Source organism: Haemaphysalis longicornis, unplaced genomic scaffold (genome assembly GCF_048455015.1).
Source record: "Haemaphysalis longicornis isolate Haplotype H1 unplaced genomic scaffold, Haemaphysalis longicornis Haplotype H1 scaffold_6, whole genome shotgun sequence".
Classification (NCBI taxonomy): Eukaryota; Metazoa; Arthropoda; class Arachnida; order Ixodida; family Ixodidae; genus Haemaphysalis; species Haemaphysalis longicornis.
The window spans coordinates 64,814,253-64,835,186 of NW_027526407.1; the positions used below are offsets into that span (position 1 = coordinate 64,814,253).

At 47.9% G+C, this 20,934-nt stretch overlaps 1 protein-coding gene and 2 pseudogenes across 1 annotated transcript in view; all 3 read left to right on the forward strand.

Annotated features, from left to right (window-relative positions):
* Positions 1 to 3,510, forward strand: part of LOC144142842 (T-complex protein 11-like protein 1) — a 31,728-nt gene extending 28,218 nt beyond the window's left edge. Inside the window, exon 9 of the mRNA XM_077674636.1 lies at positions 94 to 3,510. Coding sequence (XP_077530762.1) covers positions 94 to 290 — 197 coding nt within the window. The 3' untranslated portion in view covers positions 291 to 3,510. The remainder of the gene's footprint in view (positions 1 to 93) is intronic.
* A 9,121-nt stretch (positions 3,511 to 12,631) lies between these two features.
* Positions 12,632 to 13,773, forward strand: LOC144143054 (E3 ubiquitin-protein ligase MARCHF8 pseudogene; annotated as a pseudogene).
* Positions 13,774 to 16,426: 2,653 nt separating this feature from the next.
* Positions 16,427 to 17,213, forward strand: LOC144143055 (E3 ubiquitin-protein ligase MARCHF8 pseudogene; annotated as a pseudogene).
* Positions 17,214 to 20,934: the final 3,721 nt, after the last annotated feature.

Sequence of the window (20,934 nt, forward strand, 5' to 3'; positions counted from 1 at the left end):
GTTTACGCTTTACGTCTGCTGACTGTGTGAAGCACTCCGAGTTTAACAGCCTGTTCTTCCACGGCTCTCAACTTTTCTTTTTCCTTTGCACAGTAATGCGAGTGCTGGACTTCATCAAGGTCGCCATCTCCGTCGGGTCGGCGCGGCCCACCCAGATACCTCCAGGCCTGTCCGCTCTCGAGAAGGAGCTGACGTCGATGACGGGACAGTTCCTCCGTCTCGTCACACACAACCGGGCGGTCTTCTCGGAGATCTACGGCGACATTGTCACCGAGCTTAGGAAGGCCTGAGCGCACCTATACCAACCCTGGGAACAAAAAACACCAAAGCGAAAAGAATGCGTGGTGCTGGGGCTGCCTTCTGTTTTGCTCCCGCTTGGTTGCATCCTCGCTGCTTCAAGTACATGCCAAGTAGAGCTGTGAAGAAGGTAGTTTAAAGAACACACACGTCACATTGGCTACACTCTGGAGGGAATAGCCGTTTGGCGGCTTTGTGGCTTTCTTGGCTGAACGGGCCACACGTTGTTGTGTGCGTGCTACCTGTTATGTTGAGTTTGTCGTGACTGATTTGGTCATGCAGCCTAACAGGATGCTCCTTCCGATGGAAGTTGCAGCTAAGTGTTTGTCTCAACTTAGTTATTTTTGTGCTGTGATCGTGGGTCCGCATTAATTTTGGGTGGTGGTTGCTGCCCGTTATATTCAAAGGTGTCATTATAATTCGAAACGCTTGTGTGCTGCTATGTGCTATACAGCCATTTAGCTTTGAGGGTAATATATTCCGCAAGTAGCATTTGTAGCCGGATATGAATTCGCATGTGCTGCCACGCAGCATGTGTGGGAGTATATGGAGTTTGTGAAAGGCGTAATTGTTTGCCCTTAGGGCAGAAATGTATATTCTGTTGAGTTACGTGTATCATTACACTCGCGTTTTTTTGCGTGGTTAATATTTCTAATCTATACATATTCTATTTTGTTTCAAGTTTGAAAATGAAATTTTGACGTATCGGCACATAAATGGGGAAGAAAAAAAAAAACACTTAGAGGTGCCTGAACACAAAACTTGTTGATTTCATTTCTGCTTAGTAGAGGAGAAAAAAATAGTCTATTACAGATTTATTTTTCTGCAATATGTAGAACTGATGCTATTGTCTTTATCTGAACTGGCGAGAGCCGAGAGTCCTTGTTATTTATGTTGGTGTGAACTGCACTACGCTAAAAACATCGCTCATTTTGACCACTCTACTAGCAATGCATGGGGCAACATTAAAATGCCACTTGCTTCAGTTACTACTTTCATCTGTGATGCCACAGTAACATGAACAGTGAACACTACCCTTGATAACTTGATATTCCTGAGCTTAGCGCACAACTAGTGCTGTCTATTTAATCTTGATAGACGATGTATAGGCAGTCATTTATGGGAGGAATGTGGTTCTGGCAAAGTGAGTGCGTGTGCTTGCATTGTGTGGTGTCGGCCTGCTCCGTTTTTGTGATAGTCGTCGTAAGATGATTGTAGGACAGTTATGTCTCGTCAACAGCCCCGTCTTGCTCAGCAGTTAGTCATGGTCACCCGTTAAGATTAGCAGCCGTAATTTTGTTGTTTATAATCGTATAAAACGTGGGAAAACTGTTTTCTCATTTCATAGGAGAAGGTTTTGCCACCTTAGTGCGAGTGATTTTAAAGTAGTCCTAGGAAAGCAGCATAAACTTGCCTTGCAAGTGTAGAAGCACAGCAGTACTGTCTGGTGGTTCCTGACTGGGACTTTGTTATAAATGCTTTGCCTTAGCAGGGGTACCCTTGTCACGCAGGCAATTTTGGCACCGCGTTCAGCGAAAGTGCATTACGGTGTTGGGCGTCACTTGGGGTGTCACTCGAAGGGAAGGGGAGGGTGTTTCTCATGCATGGGAGTTGTCTTTTCAGTTTCTTGGAACTTACTATATAATATTGTTTGTGAAAGGGGAAAAAACCTGGAATAAATTAGCTGTATTCATGCGTGGGCAAGTCATTCTGGGAACTTCATAGTGTCACCCTGCAAATGACAAGACACAAAAGAAAGGAACACAGGATGAGTGCTGTGTTCCTGTGTTTCTGTTCCTGTGTTCCTTTCTTTCGTGTCTTGTCATTTGCGGGGTGCCATGCCGTGAACCCGTACCAACTTCCCCAGCTAGCCACTTTTACTGCAATTCATAGCATGAAGTACTCGGCAATAGTGCTGACAGTTACTTCATGCTGTGAAATTTAAAAAAAGAACTTGCCTTTTATTAGCCAACAATCTCCATTAGTGATATTAAGGTTGCAGGTACAATATTTCTTAGCGGTACTAGTAAGGTTACAGATTTGTCTCCGTAGAGAATCGTAAGCGAATGGAAGGCATTGAAGGAGCAGTAAGGTTGCCTGCGTGACTTGGCTTTCATCCTGCCGAAGCTTCACTGCCTTATAGGAACAGATCTCTAGGTAGTCTCGCCCTAGCTTTACACACTCGTACGCGTCTCCTTTTAGGTTGCTGTGAAAAATCGCCCATTTAGCTAGCAAATTGCGCACATTGTAAGTTCATCACTGTGTTGATGTTTCTGCATCTGGATTCGTGAACATTTTAAGGCCTGTATAGCCCACAGTAGCAAATGGTGTGATGATACAGAGAAAGGCTGTATCACAAGGGTTCATAAAAAGGTGTTTCCAGAGGAGCGGATGTCTTTCTGGTTGCATATTTCCAGACTTGAAATGCAGGAAAATTCATACAGCGTAATGGTTGTGCACAGACATTTGCAGCTTAAGCTACGGTCTGTGTAACATTGTTGCTTACCGTAAAATTTCAGTTAATATATCAACTGCAACGCAGTTTCACCTAGTTGGGGACCAAAAATTAGTTCAGATAAACTGGTGTTTGCAATATAAGGAACAAATTTCAATGTTTGTGGCTATGCTGGGACCTCAACACCGGTTTGGGTAGCGGAGTAATTCAATGTTGTTTGGTTCAAATTGTCAAGAATTTATTGTGCAATGTTGTTAGTGTTCATTTTTCTGCTCCAATGGAAATAGCGAAATCATCTGTGGACAGTAAATGACGCGGGCAGTAGATGGTAGAAAAGTGGAAAATGTGGATGCAGAAATGACTTCTGCACGAATGCTTTGAATTAAAATCACGTCTTGTAATATAATATATGTTTCACCATATGTCAATACGAGTTCAAGGGAAACATTCTGCTGTATGGTGGCAACCACCAGCGCTTGGTGATACGACAGCCCCTCTGCGGGTACAGCTTTTCAATGCAAAGCGAACTTCGTCTAGTCTCCTTTTAAGAACGTGTGTTGTCTTGAAGAGGTGATTGGTTGAGACTGTGTATTGATGAATTGTTTTTGTTTTGGTGAGGGGACATTAACCGTAGTTCTGTCTGCCTGCTCGAAGGTTCTTGACTGTCTTTTGTTTGTTTTTGCTCTTGTCATCAAAGCTTTATTTACGTCTCGTGTGAAGCTGTCATGATCAATAAAAAACTTACTGTTATTGCTGCACATCACCTTGCAAGTTGCACTTTTATTGTGAGGTGTGTAATCTATGGGGAGATTTTCTAAGGGCCACAGGCCTATTAAATGTTTGTGAGCACCAAGGGGAAGTGTAGGCATTTTTACCACGTTTATGCCTACAGTTTTCGGTTTTTAAAGGTGCCATTACTTCGACCATCTGTTCCTGTTTGCTATCCATGGCTACTGGAGAATGTTGTAGAAATAAGCTTCTTTTAATGTTGAGCACTGAATTAAAATCACTGGCACATATTTTGAGATAGTGGTCGCTGACATGTGCGCTTGTGTGATTACTAGCGGTGTGTGAATGCTCGAATACTGGAATATGAATTGGATAGTATGTCCGCGAATAATTCGATTCGCAAATCCAACATCTGCTATTCGATTTTTCGAATAGTCAAGTAGAGTTTCCAAACGTTCCCTGGCTTTGCGAAAGGGAGGGATGTACCGTAGTTTCATCCAAATCGCGCTTTCGACAAGCGTGCCTTGCGGAGGCCGTAAGGTTGTAAATTTCATGCCGCTGCATGGAGTAATCTGCGATTGCTTTGATAAGATATTTTTTTTCATCCGTCGCCATCGACTCTGGCTGCCATTTTGAATTCTGTGACTGTATGTTTGCATGTTAGGGTAGCTTCCGGTAAAGACCGCTGCCGTTTTGACAGTGCTTCCGTTAATTTAAAATCGGAAGCGTTTCAGGCTGTTTTTAATGCAGTTGGCGTGTGGTTACTGCGTGTTTATCGTTTTTTAGAGCACAGTGGATAGTGCAGGCTTGTCCACGGTGACTGTAGTGCGAGATTTCCTTCCGCTACATATTATTCACGCTTCACGCTGCCCTTGTGCTTCCGAAGAAGTGCCTCATCGATGTCCATGATTGTGGTTGTGCCGTGTTTTGGTGTCCTATTGTTCATGCCTGCAAAGTGCTCGCTTCTGGGTTAAGAGGCGCTGTATAGTCGTTGCCTATGATTGCAGCACAGCAACTCCAGTGCAAGTCCCTCCTTTTTTTTCTTTTCCAAGTACGTATCATGGCGCTCCGGATTCCTGGATTACCGCCGATGCAAGTTGAAAATTGCATTCTCTGGGCTGAAAAAGAACGCCATGTCTCTCGAACAAGTATATTCTAGGCACTATAGAACAAGTGAAGTAGCGTGTGTTTTTGCACAAGAACCTATGAAAAATATAGGCCTGTAAAAAAAGAAATTGATATTTGGTATTCGATTCGATAGTATTTTGCTTTTTCCCGAATTTGATTTGATATTCGATTCGAAAGTTGCTATTCCGCATTCCCACACCCCTAATGATTACCTCTCTGTTCCACTTGAGACTTCCGTAACATTTGTTGCTACACTGCAAAATTGAAAGATCATGATTACGGACTGAAGGATGTAAATTTCTGCCTGATACAGGCAAGAGGGACCCTTCCAGGAGGGCCACCATGGTGGTTCAGTGGCTACGGTGTTGTGCAGCTGAGCCTAAGGGTGTGGGTTCGATTCCCGGCCGCGGTGGCCGCTTTTCTGATTGAGGCGAAAAGCAAAAAACGGCTGCGTGTTTGAGATTTGGGCTCGCGCTAAAGATCCCCAGGTGGTCAAAATTAATCCGGAACCCTCCACTACACACGCCTCTTAGCGCATGTGTAGCTTCGGCGCGTTAAAGGGGTCATGTAGACAAAGTGCAAATTTGGTTCATTCTTAAGATTGCCTCATTTGAATAACACTGACTTTTATTGCAAACTTCATTCAAATAAGCTAGATAATTAGGAAGAAAGAGTGGCTGTGCGACCCACTAGCTTATTTCCCACACGAGAACCTATCGTGTATTATGGGCAGCTGTGCGATTGGCTGCGGCCGGCAAAATTTAATGCAAATTAAAGGGTTATAAGCTTGCAGACCAAGCTGTTTGCGCTTAGATTTAATGCAAATCCTTTTTATAGCGGCAAGAATGGGGGGAGCAAACAATGGAAGTTACGAATGCACATGTAAATATGGAAGCACCAGTGCGTACTGTGTGAACTATGCTTGTTGCAGCTGAACAGCAGTCCGGCCCTTTGTGGTTCTCTCACATGACACTGGCCGCGATTGGCAGAAGCACCATTGTCTTACATGACCCTGTTCGTCGAGCATACCCTATGTTTCATGAAACGATTACTATCAACCGTAACAAAATGGGCTGGGTGCAAATCCGGTCAAAGACAAATCGATGGTGGACAGTGGTCCCGATAGGGTTGCCATCTGCCCGGTTTTGGACCGGCCCCGCCGGTTTTATAGACAGCGGGCCGGTTGCCGGTCCGTACTTAAAACCGGCCGTCATTGGCCGGTTTTTTGGCCATTGTGCCGCAATTATTTTTTTTTTACCTTTTAACTGCGACGATAAATATGTGTCGACAAGCTGCGCAAAGACATGCGAGCAGAGAAAAAACATGGGCGAGAGCACTCCCTGAGATGGATGGGGACCGAAGGGAGGAACAACACAACGAAATACCGCCACCGCAGTCACCAAGGGCGGTTACTTTTCAGTGCAGCACAGTCTGAGCAATCACCAAAGTCTCAATCACTTTCAGTACAAACGTTATGTTGATTTTTTCCTAGGAAAACGCTACAATAAATGGAATTGCAACGGAATCCCAGGTTGGGTACGCAAGCCTGGCAACCCTAGACCGTCCCGAGCGGTATGGTGGCGCCATCTAGGAAGACCGGGCAAACAATTAGGTATTCAGCTGTTTCCTGAAGCCCTAGTCCACATACTTACATTCGCTTCAGTACTTGCCCTGGATACGTCATTGCAGACATCAGGATAATCAAAATTATAGCTTAAATTGTTTAATTTCTCAGTAGATAAACCATCGTTTGGTGCTGGACAAGCAATGGGGCACTATAAAACAACAAATATTTCCAATAAAACAAACTTGTATTTTGTCTGCATGGCCCCTTTAAACCCTACAATCAAATGAAATCACCTCTTCAAAAGGGAGGTCTTCAAATTGTCCGCAACAGCCTGTACCTCTTGCAACTAGGGTAGTGGCATTGTTGGGCTAGCTAGTTGCTGGATTCCTTTGCAATTAAATCTTAAAAATCTTCTTTCAAGAATTCTCTGATAAGGCCTAACGATTCCGGCGAAATCCCTCACACTAGATGGTGCGAGCAGTACTGAATCCATTTATCCAATGTTGAATTGGTGAGAAGGGGTATCGATTTTCTGGCTTTGAGAAGTTCTATGAAGCTTAGCCTTGCGATTAGGCAGAGCCAGACAGCTTCGCTATGTATGCATCAGCGTTTTCGACGTTAAGTGCTGTGAAGCTGGGCCATTTTTGTTGTTTTTCTGCTTTAATCTTGCTTCTCCGTGGCACCATTTTTAACGTAAATGGCGCGTTCTAATGCGGGAGAATTATAGGGCTACAATTAGAAAATCACGCATTCATATCGCAGTGCATGACACTATTCTACTTGGGCTCTTGTTTAACTAAACGCTCTAGGGCCTTCGTATTTTTGTTTTTTCATGTTGCCACTGCAGAAGTGTCTTTCCAGCAATGCCGTCGGTCATAGATGTAAAGCCGATTTTAAAGGAGTTTGGTGCGTAGGAGTCAAGTGCGCCACGCAGCGTCTTTGTCTTTGTTGGCTTTCCCTCATGGCGTTCACGTATTGCAGTGAAGTTTCAAGTTTTGCAACATTAAAATAAGCGCTGTGTCTAAAGGTACGTCGGACGTACCCGCAGCATTTCTTAAAGATACGTCGGACGTACCCGCAAGATTTCTTAAAGATACGTCGGACGTACCCGAAAGATTTTTTAAAGATACTTCGGACGTATTCGCGAAACTTTTTTAAGTACGTCGGTGTATTCGGTTTCACTCTTCCCAAACATGCAGTACGTTCAGCGTTTTCTCGCGTCGACGTCGCGTCGCCAGAAATGCATGGCGACGCGAGCTGAAACGTTGGCTGAAACTCGAGCGACGCCGATGTCTATGCTCGCCAGATATCGGCGTCGACGCAGCGCGAGAGAGCATCGGAAAACGAGCGGCAGCGTCCGTTTTCGCGTGGCTTGGGGTCGTTCCTTTCAGCAGAAAACAATTTCTTTTCAACTTACGGTAATCGGTTGCCTTGAGACAAATTGCAAGCTATTTCTGTTCGCAAGCGCTCATCCATTTGTGGCTTGTTCGGCTTTCATCGGGGAGATCGGGGATCTGCGATAGCTTTGTGAGTTAAATGAGGGAGCTCTGGTTACATCGCATCCAGTATTAGCATAATGTGGCTTGTCAGCAAGATCGGTGCGTGACGAGCAAGCGTTATCAACGCCAGAATTCTGGCGCATTCCATTCCATTCGTAGCTCCCGTGGCTTGCGCAGGGGAGGCCGGGGATGTGCGATAGCTTTTTTTGACTCAAATAAGGGAGCTGTGGTTACATCGCTTGTAGCACTAGCATTATTGTCCTCGGCTCCAAGATCGGTGCGCAAGAAGCAAGCGTTACCATTGCTCAAATCTCTCAAATACGACCAAAAAAAAGCACACCCGACACTATTCGTGGGCAGCCTCAGTTGGTACACCGAATTCTTCACGACTCTACGTTTCCTCGCGTGGTCGAGCGGTTGAGAGCCGGGATTCTGTTTTTAAAGTCCGTGGTTCGAATCCTAGCAAAGACGTTTTTTTTTTTTCCGCGAGGGTTTGATCGGTTTTTTTTTTACAGGGCGCAGACAGGGTGCCAGAGTATCCTGCTTTTCAACCTACAAATGACCGCCGACGGTAACCTCAGTATCAAGGCAGCGCTGAAATTTGTTTTGCTTAGAATTTGAATTCATGAACGTGCAATATAATCGGTACGCGACATGAAGGTTAAATCAAGTAGCAACTAAAGCAGTTGTGCGAGGTGCGTCTTGGTTTATCATTCTATCTCATTTTGTTCTGATTTGACCGTGATGGCTCGAGATACATTTCGCAGCATTTCAATATTTGCCCGCCAACATACATAGCCAAGCGATTTTTTTTTTTTGCTAAAGCTAAAGTCTTGATAATTGCAGTTCAAGAAGTGACAATAACTGCTCATAAACGACTTCAAGAGGATGGCATACGTGTCCAGCAACGCCCGCCGACGTAGCGACGGGCGCGCGACTCCGCCGGTCTCCTGCGGGCCCGCGCGTTGACGCCGAACGACGCCGACGCTCGCGCAACGCGTGATTTCGCGTCAATGTGGTTGTGGCTTTAAACAGAAACATATGAGGGGAAAAAAAGGAAAGATACTCGTGGCGCACATTATTTTGTTTCCCTCTTGCGAGAACCCGTAGTGATCCGCATTCGATCTCTGACCTCAGCGAAGGCTCTAACTGCCCCTTAATTGGTCCAACTAGAGAACACGAGAAAAAAAAAAATCATTCTGCGTCAGGTTAGGCATCGTTAGATTCTTGGCTTATATACAGCAAACGCGTGATGGTTTTGCCGTCGATGGTTCGAGATAACCACGCTAGTTTCGAGCGACGCCGCTTTCGAGCCACTCTGGGCCCTGTACGTCCGACGTATCTTTAAGAAATCTTGCGGGTACGTCCGACGTATCTTTAAGAAATATTGCGGGTACGTCCGACGTATCTTTAATTTTGCGGGTACGTCCGACGTACCTTTAGACACAGCGTTAAATAAGGCCCGTAAGAAAGCCGGCGAAAAGACTGCGTAAGTGTGACGGGTGCGGCCAGAGTGCCGCATTTGTCAGAATGAATCGTGAGAATATATTATTATTAGTAGCAACTCTTATTATGTAACTACGTGGGGCAATCGTCAGCCAGCGGCGATTTGTGATGTCCCGCTAGCTTACGATTGGTTAACAATTTTCGCCTACGGGAAAATGGCGATCTGTCGCTAGCTTACGATTGGCTAAGGATTTTCGCCTTCGGGAAAATGGCGCCCATCTTGGCAATTTTCGATCAAACGTTCCATAGAGTTAAAACGTTCTACACGCTGCGAATTACGCCTGCGAATTCGCAGCTGTGGCGCCGCTCGTGCGGCAAAATGATCTATTCTCGTTGCCGTGGCAAATTGCCAAATGTTTGGAACAGCGGAACGTCTCATGTGAACGGCGCTTGGCATTTGGCAATTTGTAGCAGCAGTGGAAAATGGAAAAATGGATAGTTTTGCCCCACGAGCGGCGCCGCAGCTGATTATTCGCCGGCGGAATTCGCAACATGTAGAACGTTTGGTCAAAAATGGCGGAGATGGCCGCCATTTTCCCGTAGGCAAAAATAGTTTTTATTTTCTATATGAGCAAGTAAGTGTTGACCTTGTGCTTGGTGTTAAACAAAATAGAACACAAAATGCAACCTAAGTCTAAAGTGTGAGCGCGAATGGAAAAGCTGTTCCCCGAAAAAAATTCCCCGCATTTCCCCGAGGGGAAGAATGTGAAAGTGCGAATGCACGAGCTGAATTTGCGCGGTTCGGTAATGTTCGCGAAAGAGAGATCACACACACACACACACAACTACAAAGAAAGAAAGATGCATTTATTCACAGACACCTATTTGTGTTGTCGTTGTACTTGATTGCTAGAGCGGATCTCAGCTTTGAAATTTCGTGTCAGTACTCCTTTAAGCGGGTGCATTAGCCCTTCTCACGCCCGATTCCTGGCCAATCCCCCACGTGGGTATGTGCCATGTCAGCGGCCAGGCAGCGCGCGCCCATCTCCCCCCGTTGCCAAGGAAGACGAGGAGATTCCTGGCCAATCCCCCACGTGGGTATGTGATGCGGACATCGCCGGTGGACGCAGGTTCAGGGTCGCTTAAGAAGTGCATTGCACTTAATATCTGATCGACAGATCTTGTGCTCAGTTCTCACTGCGCGATTGAACTGCGACAACCTTCCGATTGTTTTTGTCGGCGATGTGGTTGGCGGGTCGGCGAGCCGCGCAGTCGGTGCAGTCAAGCCAGTTAGAAAGAATACAATTGTCTCATAGAAAATGGTAGAGGAAATTGGCAAGGAGGACGCATAAATCAAGGCGAACAGCACTTGAGAAATGCTTTTTCTACTAAATCACGTAAACTCATGCAGAGTGGTCGAAACTTGGCCTAGGGACTTCAGACTTTAATTCGCACAAGTAATCTTGCAGTGTTTACTTATCACTTCAGTGTCCCTTAGACGCAGGTACCATCGGGTACCGGACAACAACCCCCTGGCAAGGCTAGATGAACGAACCTCTAGGCTTTATCAGCCTCTGAACGCGACATGCCCCTATCTGGGTGCTCACGACCGGACCACGAGTGATGGAGGCTTTTATAGACGCAGGGCACATGACTGCTTTGTAACTCCGGCCTTGACGTATCCTTCTCACTTATCCTGACCAGATCTGCGGCTACCGGAAATTCCGTCCTCTATACCAAGCCTTTTTTTTTCTGGATGAAACCAGCGCGAACTTAACCAAAAACGAAGGAAGTGCACACAAGGACAGTCCTTGTGTTGCACTTCCTTCGTCTTTGTTTAAGTTCGCGCTGGTTTCATCCAAGAATGTCATTCCAACTAGCCCATCTTGCAACCTTCCTCAAGCCTGTTTGATGGGACTTCGCACAATTCGGTGCATGTGTCTAGGCGCTTGCGTCGGCATTGCATTGGGGGGAAGGTTAAATTTATACCGAGTCAACGACAACGACGCGCGCTTGATGCCGGGTCTCGCGCAGTGCCGGCTTGTCTAAACGTATTCACGAGTTTCTGGGCTCATAACAATGTCCAGTCCCCATTTTGGGAATACTCCGTGATATGTTTTGTGACATAAAGTGGCGGATAGAGCCTGATCAACATATAGACAACTCCACGCGGCCACTACCACTTCTTCCCGAATCACCAGAACCGCTAAAAACCTCAGTCTCGCTATGCGTACTCTACTTTTACCGCGTGAAGCTGGCTTATAACCAGTGGTCTCGCTTGCTGTGGAGACGTCGAGTTGGGGTGGCCTTTCTCCTGTCGTGACCCATGCTTGGCTTCCCGCTATCACGTTCCGCTTGTGGACACGAGTCATTTTACACTACTCTTCTCACAACAGAAGCTGATACTAACCGTTATGGACCATGAACCGCGCGCATGAAACACCTCCGATGCACAGGACTTCATCCTGGAAGACCCCAACGCCTCCACGGATGGATACTGAGCATCCAGCACCGGTCTCTCCTCACGTTTATTCGCGAAACGGGGGAAGTATTGTACAGGTGTTCCAAAAAGTAAACGGGGCACGGCTTTGTGAAATTAGATTAATTTCGATTTTATGTGGCTGCCAGCATAAATAGAACATCTGCGGCCTGATGTAATTCTGGACTGACTTTCTTGAAAAGTCACTTGGAAAAATACCCTCAAAATCTCCAAACCATGATCCGTTTACTTTTTGGGGCACCTGTACTTACGAATACCTTTGCCGTATCTCCCACAAAAAAGTACTTCTTCCCCTTACTTCTTGGGGCACACGCATGTGGGTGATTGGCCATGGAATTGTGACATGTCAGGTTCCGCAGCGCACGCTTCATAAAACTATAAAATAAAAACGTAAAAGTTTAAATCAGGAAAAGAGCGCATAATGCCTCCTTGTAGAAATAAATTAGTATTTTGAGGTCCTCCAGTATTTCAACAACCGATTAAGCCCTGGTGGGTTCATGTGAAAACCTTTGAGGGCATCATCATCATCGTCATCATCATAATCAAATTCACGCGCAGCAACGCCTCGCGCTGATGTCTGACGTGGAATCTCGCGCGCTCCGTGGCACCTGCTGACTGGCCCATTTGCACGAGCTGTGGAACGCTTGCCGGGCAACCTGATCGGGGAGGCCAGAGTGACGCTTTCGCCGGTCGCCCCAACGGTGACCGGGCCCCAACGGCCTTCAAGCGAGCAGCATGGAGCAGCCAGCGATGGCGTGTCCCTCGGCGGCACCGTGTGAGGCGTGTCCTCTAGCATCCAAGCTGCTGCCGGTGCAGCTGCAGCGGAAGCCCTTGTCGCAGTGCACCAACAACTCCACGAACGGCGACAAGAGCCGCATCTTCCACTGCGAAGCGCACACGTAAAAGCCGCTCATATCGCCGTGCCATTGTGCAGGCAGCCTGCGCCACGTGCATCGGGCTTGTCTGCAGCGCTGGATCGAGTAATATGAATGGCCCGTCTTCGCGACGCTTGCTCGCCACTAGCTCGGGGAAGCTCAAGGGACGTTTTCGCCTGTCGCCCCAACGGTGACTATGCCCCAACGGCCTCCAGGCGACGAGCATGGAGCAGGCAGCTGTGACGTGTCCCTCGGAGGCACCCTGTAAGGCGCGTCCTCTACCATCCAAGGCGCCTCCGGTGCAGCCTGCAGCGGAGGCTCTCGTCGCAACGTCTAACGGCCCCACGAACGGTGACAAGAGCTGCATCTTCCACTGCGAAGCGAACGCGGATATACCGCTCATCTAGCCCTGCCACCGTTCGGGAAGCATGCGCTACGTGCATCGGGCTTGTCTTCACCAGTGGATCCACTCCTCCGGCTCCCGGTGCTGCGAGCTGTGCAAGTCTGAATTCATCATGCACACCGATACCAAGCCCTTCCGCAAGTGGAGGAAGCCGGCGATGATGTCTTCAGAGGAGCAGAGCGTGGTTCTCTGGTCCGTCACTTTCAACGTGATGGCCATCACGAGCGTGGTTTGGTGGCTGTACATGATCATCTGTCAGACAGCCGACAAGACGTGCGATCATGGTATCCTGAACTGGCCGCTGTGGACCAAGCTCGTCGTCGTCGCCATTGTCATCACGGGTGGCTTCGTCTTCACGTACGCTCAGTGCAAGACGTACGTGCAGCTGCTTCGCCGTTTCACCCGCCGCGGTGGCTCAGCGGTAAGGCGTTGTGCTGCTGAGGACGAGGACGCGGGCTCGATTCCCGGCCGCTGCGGCTGCTTTTCGGATGAAGGCGAAAAGCAAAAACGGCCATGTGTACAAGATTTCGGCGCACGTTAAAGATCCCCAGGTGGTAAAAATTAATCTGGAGCCCTCCACTACGGCGTCGGCGCGTTAAACCCTACAATCAAATCAATCCTTCGCCGTTGGAGAGCCTCCAACAGGGTCATCTACGTCCAAGACGCGCCCGTGCCGGATCAGGACGTCGCGCAGATTAGTCACCGACTTCTCGCCGCGGGTACAGTCCAGGATACCTCGTTCTCCAAGCGCCCGAAAGCAGCCAACGGGCACGACGGCACGATCAAGCACTCCAGACCCGACACGCCCGGCCCCGACGCCGCCGCCAAATCAGTGGCCACCCTAGCTGCTTCTTCTGTTACATGCAGACGCTGAACCCAATGTGCCTGGTTTTGAGTCTGTGCATAGGGCGGCTCCACGGCAGCACTTGCAGTGCCGAGGAACGCCGTGCATACGACAGACGCTTTCGTCCACTCAGGGCCAAAGTCTTTGTGGGCGGCGTGGTGATGACGTCGCTTTGTGTTTCAGTGTTGGTGCAATGAACACGCCGTCAGTTTTCCGTGCACGCTCTTGTTTTGTTTGCAACTCGCCGTTCGCTGCTCTCACCTTGTACTCTGTTTCATACATGTGCGGAAATCTTTGATGTTGCAGGGCCTTCAGGAATTCCTAAACTTCCCTCATTTCTCGGTGAGCTAGTCTTTCTTGGTCTGATATTTTCTTCTGGATTGCAGACTGTGTTAAGGGGAGAAAAACGTCTGGGAGAAAGATTAACTTTATTCTGAAGAATGTGCTAGGCGCAGCTGGTGCGTCAATAAAGTTGATTGCCTTTATTTAGTTTCAATTTTTTTACCCACTTGTTTTTGGATGTTTGGCATATTCGTGATGACACAAAATATAACCGTCTCGGCTTTTCTGAACGGCTGGAACGGGACTGCATGCGTGCTTTCACTTATTTAGCGCTCAAAATAAGTCGTAATATATCTTTTCATGTTAGATACCGTGTATGAAGCCGGCATACAACGAAATCAGCTCTGAAGTAGATTTCCGGATGTAATGTAGCTCTAAAGCGGCTATGCGGACTTGGAAAAAAGTGGCCGCATATCGGGTCCTTCCGTTGCAAATGTCGACGAAAGATGATAGTCGACTGGCTCCCCTGGCAAGTATATGCCTCCCATCTCTTTCCCGCTCACTTCTCATGCTGTTCCTCCTATGACAACACGCTAGAGGTTTGCTCAAGTCAATTTAAATTTACTGCGTTCCACTGGTCCAAGTCATGTGCCTCGATGCCAGCGCTGCCGTACGGCGGAGGAGGAATAAACTTTTATTGTGCACACCAGGATGAGCTTAGCCTCTTAAGTCCAGGAGGCCGCGAGTCCGAGCTGCGTCCACAGCTCGTTGCACCAGGGCTTGCTGTCGCTCTGGTGCTGAGCTGGTCAGCTCAGAGGAGACGCGCGTGAATCGAGAAACCCCACTACAACATTAATAGGACCACATTGGCCTACTCCACGAGCGTTCCAAGCGGAACGCGGAACCAAGCTATCTAGTTGAACCTTTCGTTGCTGTTGCTGTTTGATTTTTTTAAATGCCGCCAGGTAGCGTGGGCAACAGCAGGCGGCGGTTTTCTGCATTTGATAAAGTAGTTTATTTGCAATCTCAAAACCTAAGCATCCGATAATTTTAACGATGCAACACTGAAAATTTCACTAATGCATTGATTTTTTGCCTTATATTTGCTGAATGTCTTGTTCTTGTTCAATTATGTTGACAGTTATAAACATTAACACCGGACTTAGACGTTTAGATTTTACTGTGGGTATATAAGACTATTGCGCAGTTGAGTTTCTGTTTCACTTTTGCCGTGTGGCTCAATCGAGTCACAGACAGACAGACAGACCAAAATTTCTGCATTTAAGTAGCCCAAGAAAGACTATCGGGTTTTTCTTTAAAAAGAGGAAAGTTTAGTTCAGTTGAAGCTTTTATTTGAAAGGAAGGCCATAGCCAATGAGGGGGTGGTTGGGGTTGGGATGGGAAGGGGGATATAGAATATGATCTTAGTTCGCACTCACAGTTCACACTTAGTTCACACTCAGTTCACATTTCACACTTAATCCACATTTCAAACTTATTCACAGTTCACAGTTTTTGAGTCAGGCTGACGGATTAGGCGTCGCCCTGCTAGACGACTCGCGCCAGACCAGTCTTAATTGCGAAGTTAGCAAGCTCCAATATGTCTCCGGTAACTCTACACCTTCGGCGCCGGGATACACAATACTCCTGGCCAGAAGTGATATTGCTTGTAAGCAAATCCGTTTAGCTGGTCTTACTTCAAAGCGACATGAGGTGATATTAGTGCATGCTCTTCTTCCATCCGGGAAGCCGATACTGGTGGCATCAGTGTACTACGCACCAGTTAACAGTTCTGCATTTCAACCTTAATTCTAATGGCTGACGGATGTCATAAATTCCCTATCGTGATAGGAGGTGATTTCAATGCTAGAAACACAGCTTGGGGTACACTGATTCAAACAAGCGGGGTCGTGAAATCGAAGAAGTTACGTCTATGAACAACCTCGCTCTCTTGAATGACCTCATGGTGGCTACTCGAGTTGGAGCACACCCCTCACAACGAGACACGACACCTGACCTCACCTTCGCGTCTCATGGAGTAGCATCAGGGTGGAAAATATACCATACCACGTGGGGCAGCGAACATTTTTCTATTGCGATTACGCTCAAAGGGCGACGGAAAATTCCAAATAAAACTTTACAAGTTACCAACTGGGAACAGCTTCCGTGCATACTAAAGAGGAAAACTCGCATAAAGCATGCTCCTGCAGCTAAGCCGCAGGTGCAGCGTCTCGCGATGATATCTGAAGTCAAACCACGCGTGCTCCGTGGCACACGCTGATTGGCTCACCATCTCGAGCTTTGGAACGCTTGCTGGCCACTTGCTCAGGGAGGCCATAGCAACGCTTTCGCCTTCCGCCCCAAACGGTGACTACGCCCCAACGGCCTCCAGACGAACAGCATGGAGCAGACAGCGACGACGTGCATCTCGGAGGAGCCGCGTAAGACACGTCCTGTACCGTCCGAGGCACCGCCGATGCAGCTGCAGCGGAGGCCCTCGTCGCAGGCCTCCGAAGGCCAGACGAACGACATGTGCCGCATTTGCCACGGTGAGGCGGACGCGGAGAATCCGCTCATTGTGCCCTGCCACTGCGCGGGCAGCCTGCGCCACGTGCACCAGGCCTGTCTGCAGCACTGGATCAACTCATCCGACGCCCGGCGCTGCGAACTGTGCAAGTTCGACTTCATCATGCACAGCAAGACCAAGTCCTTGCGCAAGTGGAGGAAGCTGACGATGTCTTCAGAGGAGCAGAGCGTGGTTCTCTGGACCGTCACTTTCTACGTGATGGCGATGACGCGCGTCGCCTGGTCGCTGTACATCATCATCAGTCAGACAGCCGACAAGACGAGCGATGACAACCTGGACTGGCCCCTGTGGACAAAGCTCGTCGTTGTCGCCATCGGCATCACTGGCGGCTTCGTCTTGACGTACGTCCATTGGAATATGTTAGCGCAGCTCCTTCGCCGTTGGAGGGCCTCCAACAGGGTCATCTACGTCCAAGACGAGCCAGTGCCGGAAGAGGAGGTCGCGCAGGTTGCAGCCGCCGGCCTCTCACCACTAGTCATGGTCCAGAGCACCCCGTAGTCCAAGCGGTTTCCACAGAACAACGCTCACGCCTTGGCGACCTGCATACTGGTTGCGAAGGGCTCGAGACAAGACATGCCGGGCTCGACGACCCCGCCTTCCCGTGATACGTGCAGATCCTCGTTCCAGTGTGAAAGTTTGGGAGTCTGTTTATTTGGTGGCGCCACGGCAGCGCGATCGCAGTGCCGCGAGATGCCATAGCGAAGACAGACTCTGTCCTCCACTATAGGGGCCCAGTGCTCGTGCCTCGTGGCCCAGTTTCCGTGCCTTGGACGTTCTCTCAGTTTGTTGTGTGCGGTTCTTTTTTGTTGGCAACTCTCCGTTCGCTTATCTCGCCTTGTACCAGAGTTTGGTACACCTGCACATATTTTCCCTTTTAATAAACAGGGTCAGTAGAGAATATCCGCACTTATCTCACCTCCGTGACAGCTGCTCGTCGGGCCATGCTTGTTCTGATAAGATTAAGTTAGGGGAGAGGAACGTTTGCGCGAATTTTTAGGCGTGATGCGAAGCGGGTGCTTTATTGTGTTACAGGAATTTTTCATTCGATCTCGGTGGATAGTTGACATGTTCATGGCGTCATAAAATAAAACCATCCCGTCATCCTTCAGCCGGTGGGATGAGACTACAAGCTTTCATTTGTCTCTCAACGAAGACTTTATTCCATGAAAGAAGCTCTGAAGTAGTTGTCCGGGTGTAATGGAGCTCTAAACCTCATGTAGACTTACTGGTAAAAAGTCGTAATGCGATTGGCCGCTAAGGCGGCTATCATTATTCCGAATTTCGTATACCGTCATAAAGGCTCGATGAAGAGATCCATCTGAAGCACGCAAACATGGATCAGGCTGACAGAGACAGCAAAAGTCGACCGAGGAAGATTTGGCGAAGCCATTGCTATCGCAACATTCGCTGCCGTCCGGTGACTTGTTTTAATTTCAAGGGTGAGGCAATAGTGTCAATGGTAGCTTCAGAACGGGAGACATTGAATTCTCGAGAGATGTGCGTCGCAGGGCTATAAAAGGTGAAAGCTGTTCACGCGTAAAATCTGCAGTACACTCCCACTTGAGAAATGGGATCCTGAATTTCAAGTTAGGCGGTGAGGAATCAGATTAAGTTTAGTACTAATAAAGATGGGTAACACTGGTAATTAAGAAGAAAGTTTTATTCCCAAAGATTTTAAGGGGACTTTCTGCATAATGTATACGTATAAATTACATTAATATACATGGCGGGGCATGAAGAAAGCAATTGACATGAAATTAAGTAAGCAAGAAGAGCATATGACAAACAATCAAGAAAGAAACATATTAGTGCGTAAAAAGGTAAACAAACCTTGATATTTATCCCAAATAAATTCACCCTTAACCTAAAACTAGGGTGTCATATGGCATGAAATATTGCCGAAGAGCAACTATAATGCGTGTATCAAAGCAATTGAAAAATACCTGTGTTGGCCAAGTATTGGCTAGCGCAGTGTGGTGATTTTTGAATATGCTTTTCAGTTCATTCCTATGAGCTTGGGAAAGCTTAAGATGTCTCATCTAACGCGTGTAGTGACCGTAATCATTGTCGTGGCCGTCAACATGATTGGTATCGAAATGGCTGTCGTTGTGAATGTGGTTCGTGTGGGATTTCAACGCGGGTTACCAGAGCAGCAGCCAAGGGGTTTAACCACAGCGCTAACCCGCCACTCCGGCAGAATCGAACAAGAATTAGCCGTACGCGCGCGCTGCGACAGGTGCACGTGACGGCCCGTGCGTAGAAAGGGGGCACTCGGAGGAGAGCTCTGACTGTGGGGAGAGCTGTTGTACGCAATAGACAAATAAAAAAATTGGCTCCAGTCCACGCTGTGAAGGTGGTTGGAGAAAAACGACACCCGCAACAATTGCCCATGCGACGTCACATGAATTCACACACAGGAGTGATCCGCGCGCCTGTTAACCAACTAGTACGAATTTGTACTTATTAATTAGCGAACGCCGCAGCCGCCTGAAAATCAAAATAGTCGAACTTTGGTCTCAAAGCCCAAAATTAAGAACTTGCGAGGAAAAAAATGCGCCGGAAATTTAACGTGAACCACGAACGTCGAGCCATTTAACGCACAGCCCTGTTGCATAGAATCTGACATGACCGGCAGCTACCCAACGCCCTAGGCAATTACGCGACGGCATAAGATGTTGGCTTAATAATTTTATCGAGCACCTGTAAGCTGCATGCTGCATGCTGCATGTAATCGTTGACACAAGCCAGATATTTTTGGCAAAAACATTTGCAGCAACTAGATGAAAGCTAAGTTGTCCTAAACCGATCTTTTTCAGTACTGAGCTGATGTGTGCAATGGTTAGCATTTAAATTTGCGTGTGGTCGTTGCTAATGATATCCTGAACTGGGTTTTAATGCTACGAATCGAAAAGAAAGGTTCATTCATAAGGCTACGGCGAAGCTCTAACACAGCCCGAACAGTGGCAGTTAAAAATGTACGTCTTACCTGTAGCAGTGGATGAAAGGCGCAGCAAGATGCTTGCACTTTTCTGAGAGCCTTGGTGCGCGCGAGCACCACCTTTCCTAGATTTTTGGCTCCCTAGAGAAGCAGCTCATCTTAGCGAATTGCGATGCGGTGCTTTGGTCGCCCCAAACGTTTGCACACACACAGCGACGACCTAGGTGGTTATATCGCTCCGATCATTGACCCCAATCAAGATAAGGTCATTGGCTGAAATCATTCACTCTTCCTCGCCAAAACAACGCGAATCAGCGCTGCAGTCTAAGAATGTTAGTACGGCAGCAAGCGAAACTGTGAAGGAGGACCTGTTTTGCGACGCCATATTGATTGTTTTGACTAGTGTTGCCTGACTTCGTCGCGGAACTTGGAGTTGCCAATTGGTGTGAAGGTTACATTTGCACCAAGTCAACGACAACGACGCGGGTTTGATGTCGGGTCTCCCGCAGTGCCAGCTTGCCTAAACGTGTTCACGAGTTTCTGGACTCATAACAATGTCCAGTCCGCATTTTGGGAATACTCCGTGATATGCTTTTTGCCATAAAGCGGCGGATAGAGCCTGTTAACTTATAAACTTATAGATATCTCCACGGCCACTACCACTTCTTCCCGTGTCACCAGAAGCGTTAAAACCTCAGTCTCGCTATGCGTGCTCTACTTTTACCGCGTGAAGCTGGCTTATAACCAGTGGTCTCGCTTGCTGTGGAGACGTCGAGATCGGGTGGCCTTTCTCTTGTCGGGACCCATGCTTGGCTTCCCGCTATCATGTTCTGCTTGCGAACACGTGTCATTTTATATTAGACTTCCCACAACAGAAGCTGATACTAACCGTTATAGGCATACCACTATGAACCGCACGCAAGCAGCACCTCTGAGACGCAGGGCTACATCCTGGAAGACCCCAACGCCTCCACGGACGGATACGGAGCACCCAGCACGGGTCTCTCCTCACGTTTATTCGAGAAGCGGGTGAAATATTGTACAGGTGACCCAAAAAGTAAACGGAGCACGGCTTTGTGAAATTAGATAAATTTCGATTTTATGCGGCTGCCAGCATAAATAGAATATGTGCGGCCTGATTTTATTCTAAGATGACTCCCCTCAAAGGTCACTTAGATGTTGCTGGCTAGGAATATGGCGAAAAAGTCCCCTAAAAATCTCCAACCTGTGCTCCGTTTACTTTTTGGGGGCACCGGTACTTGCGAATACCTTTACCGCATCTCCAGCAAAAAAGTGCTTATTTCCCTTACTTCGTCGGGCATACCCATGTGGGGTATTGGCCGTGGAATCGTGACATGTGAGGCACTGCAGCGTAGGCTTCATA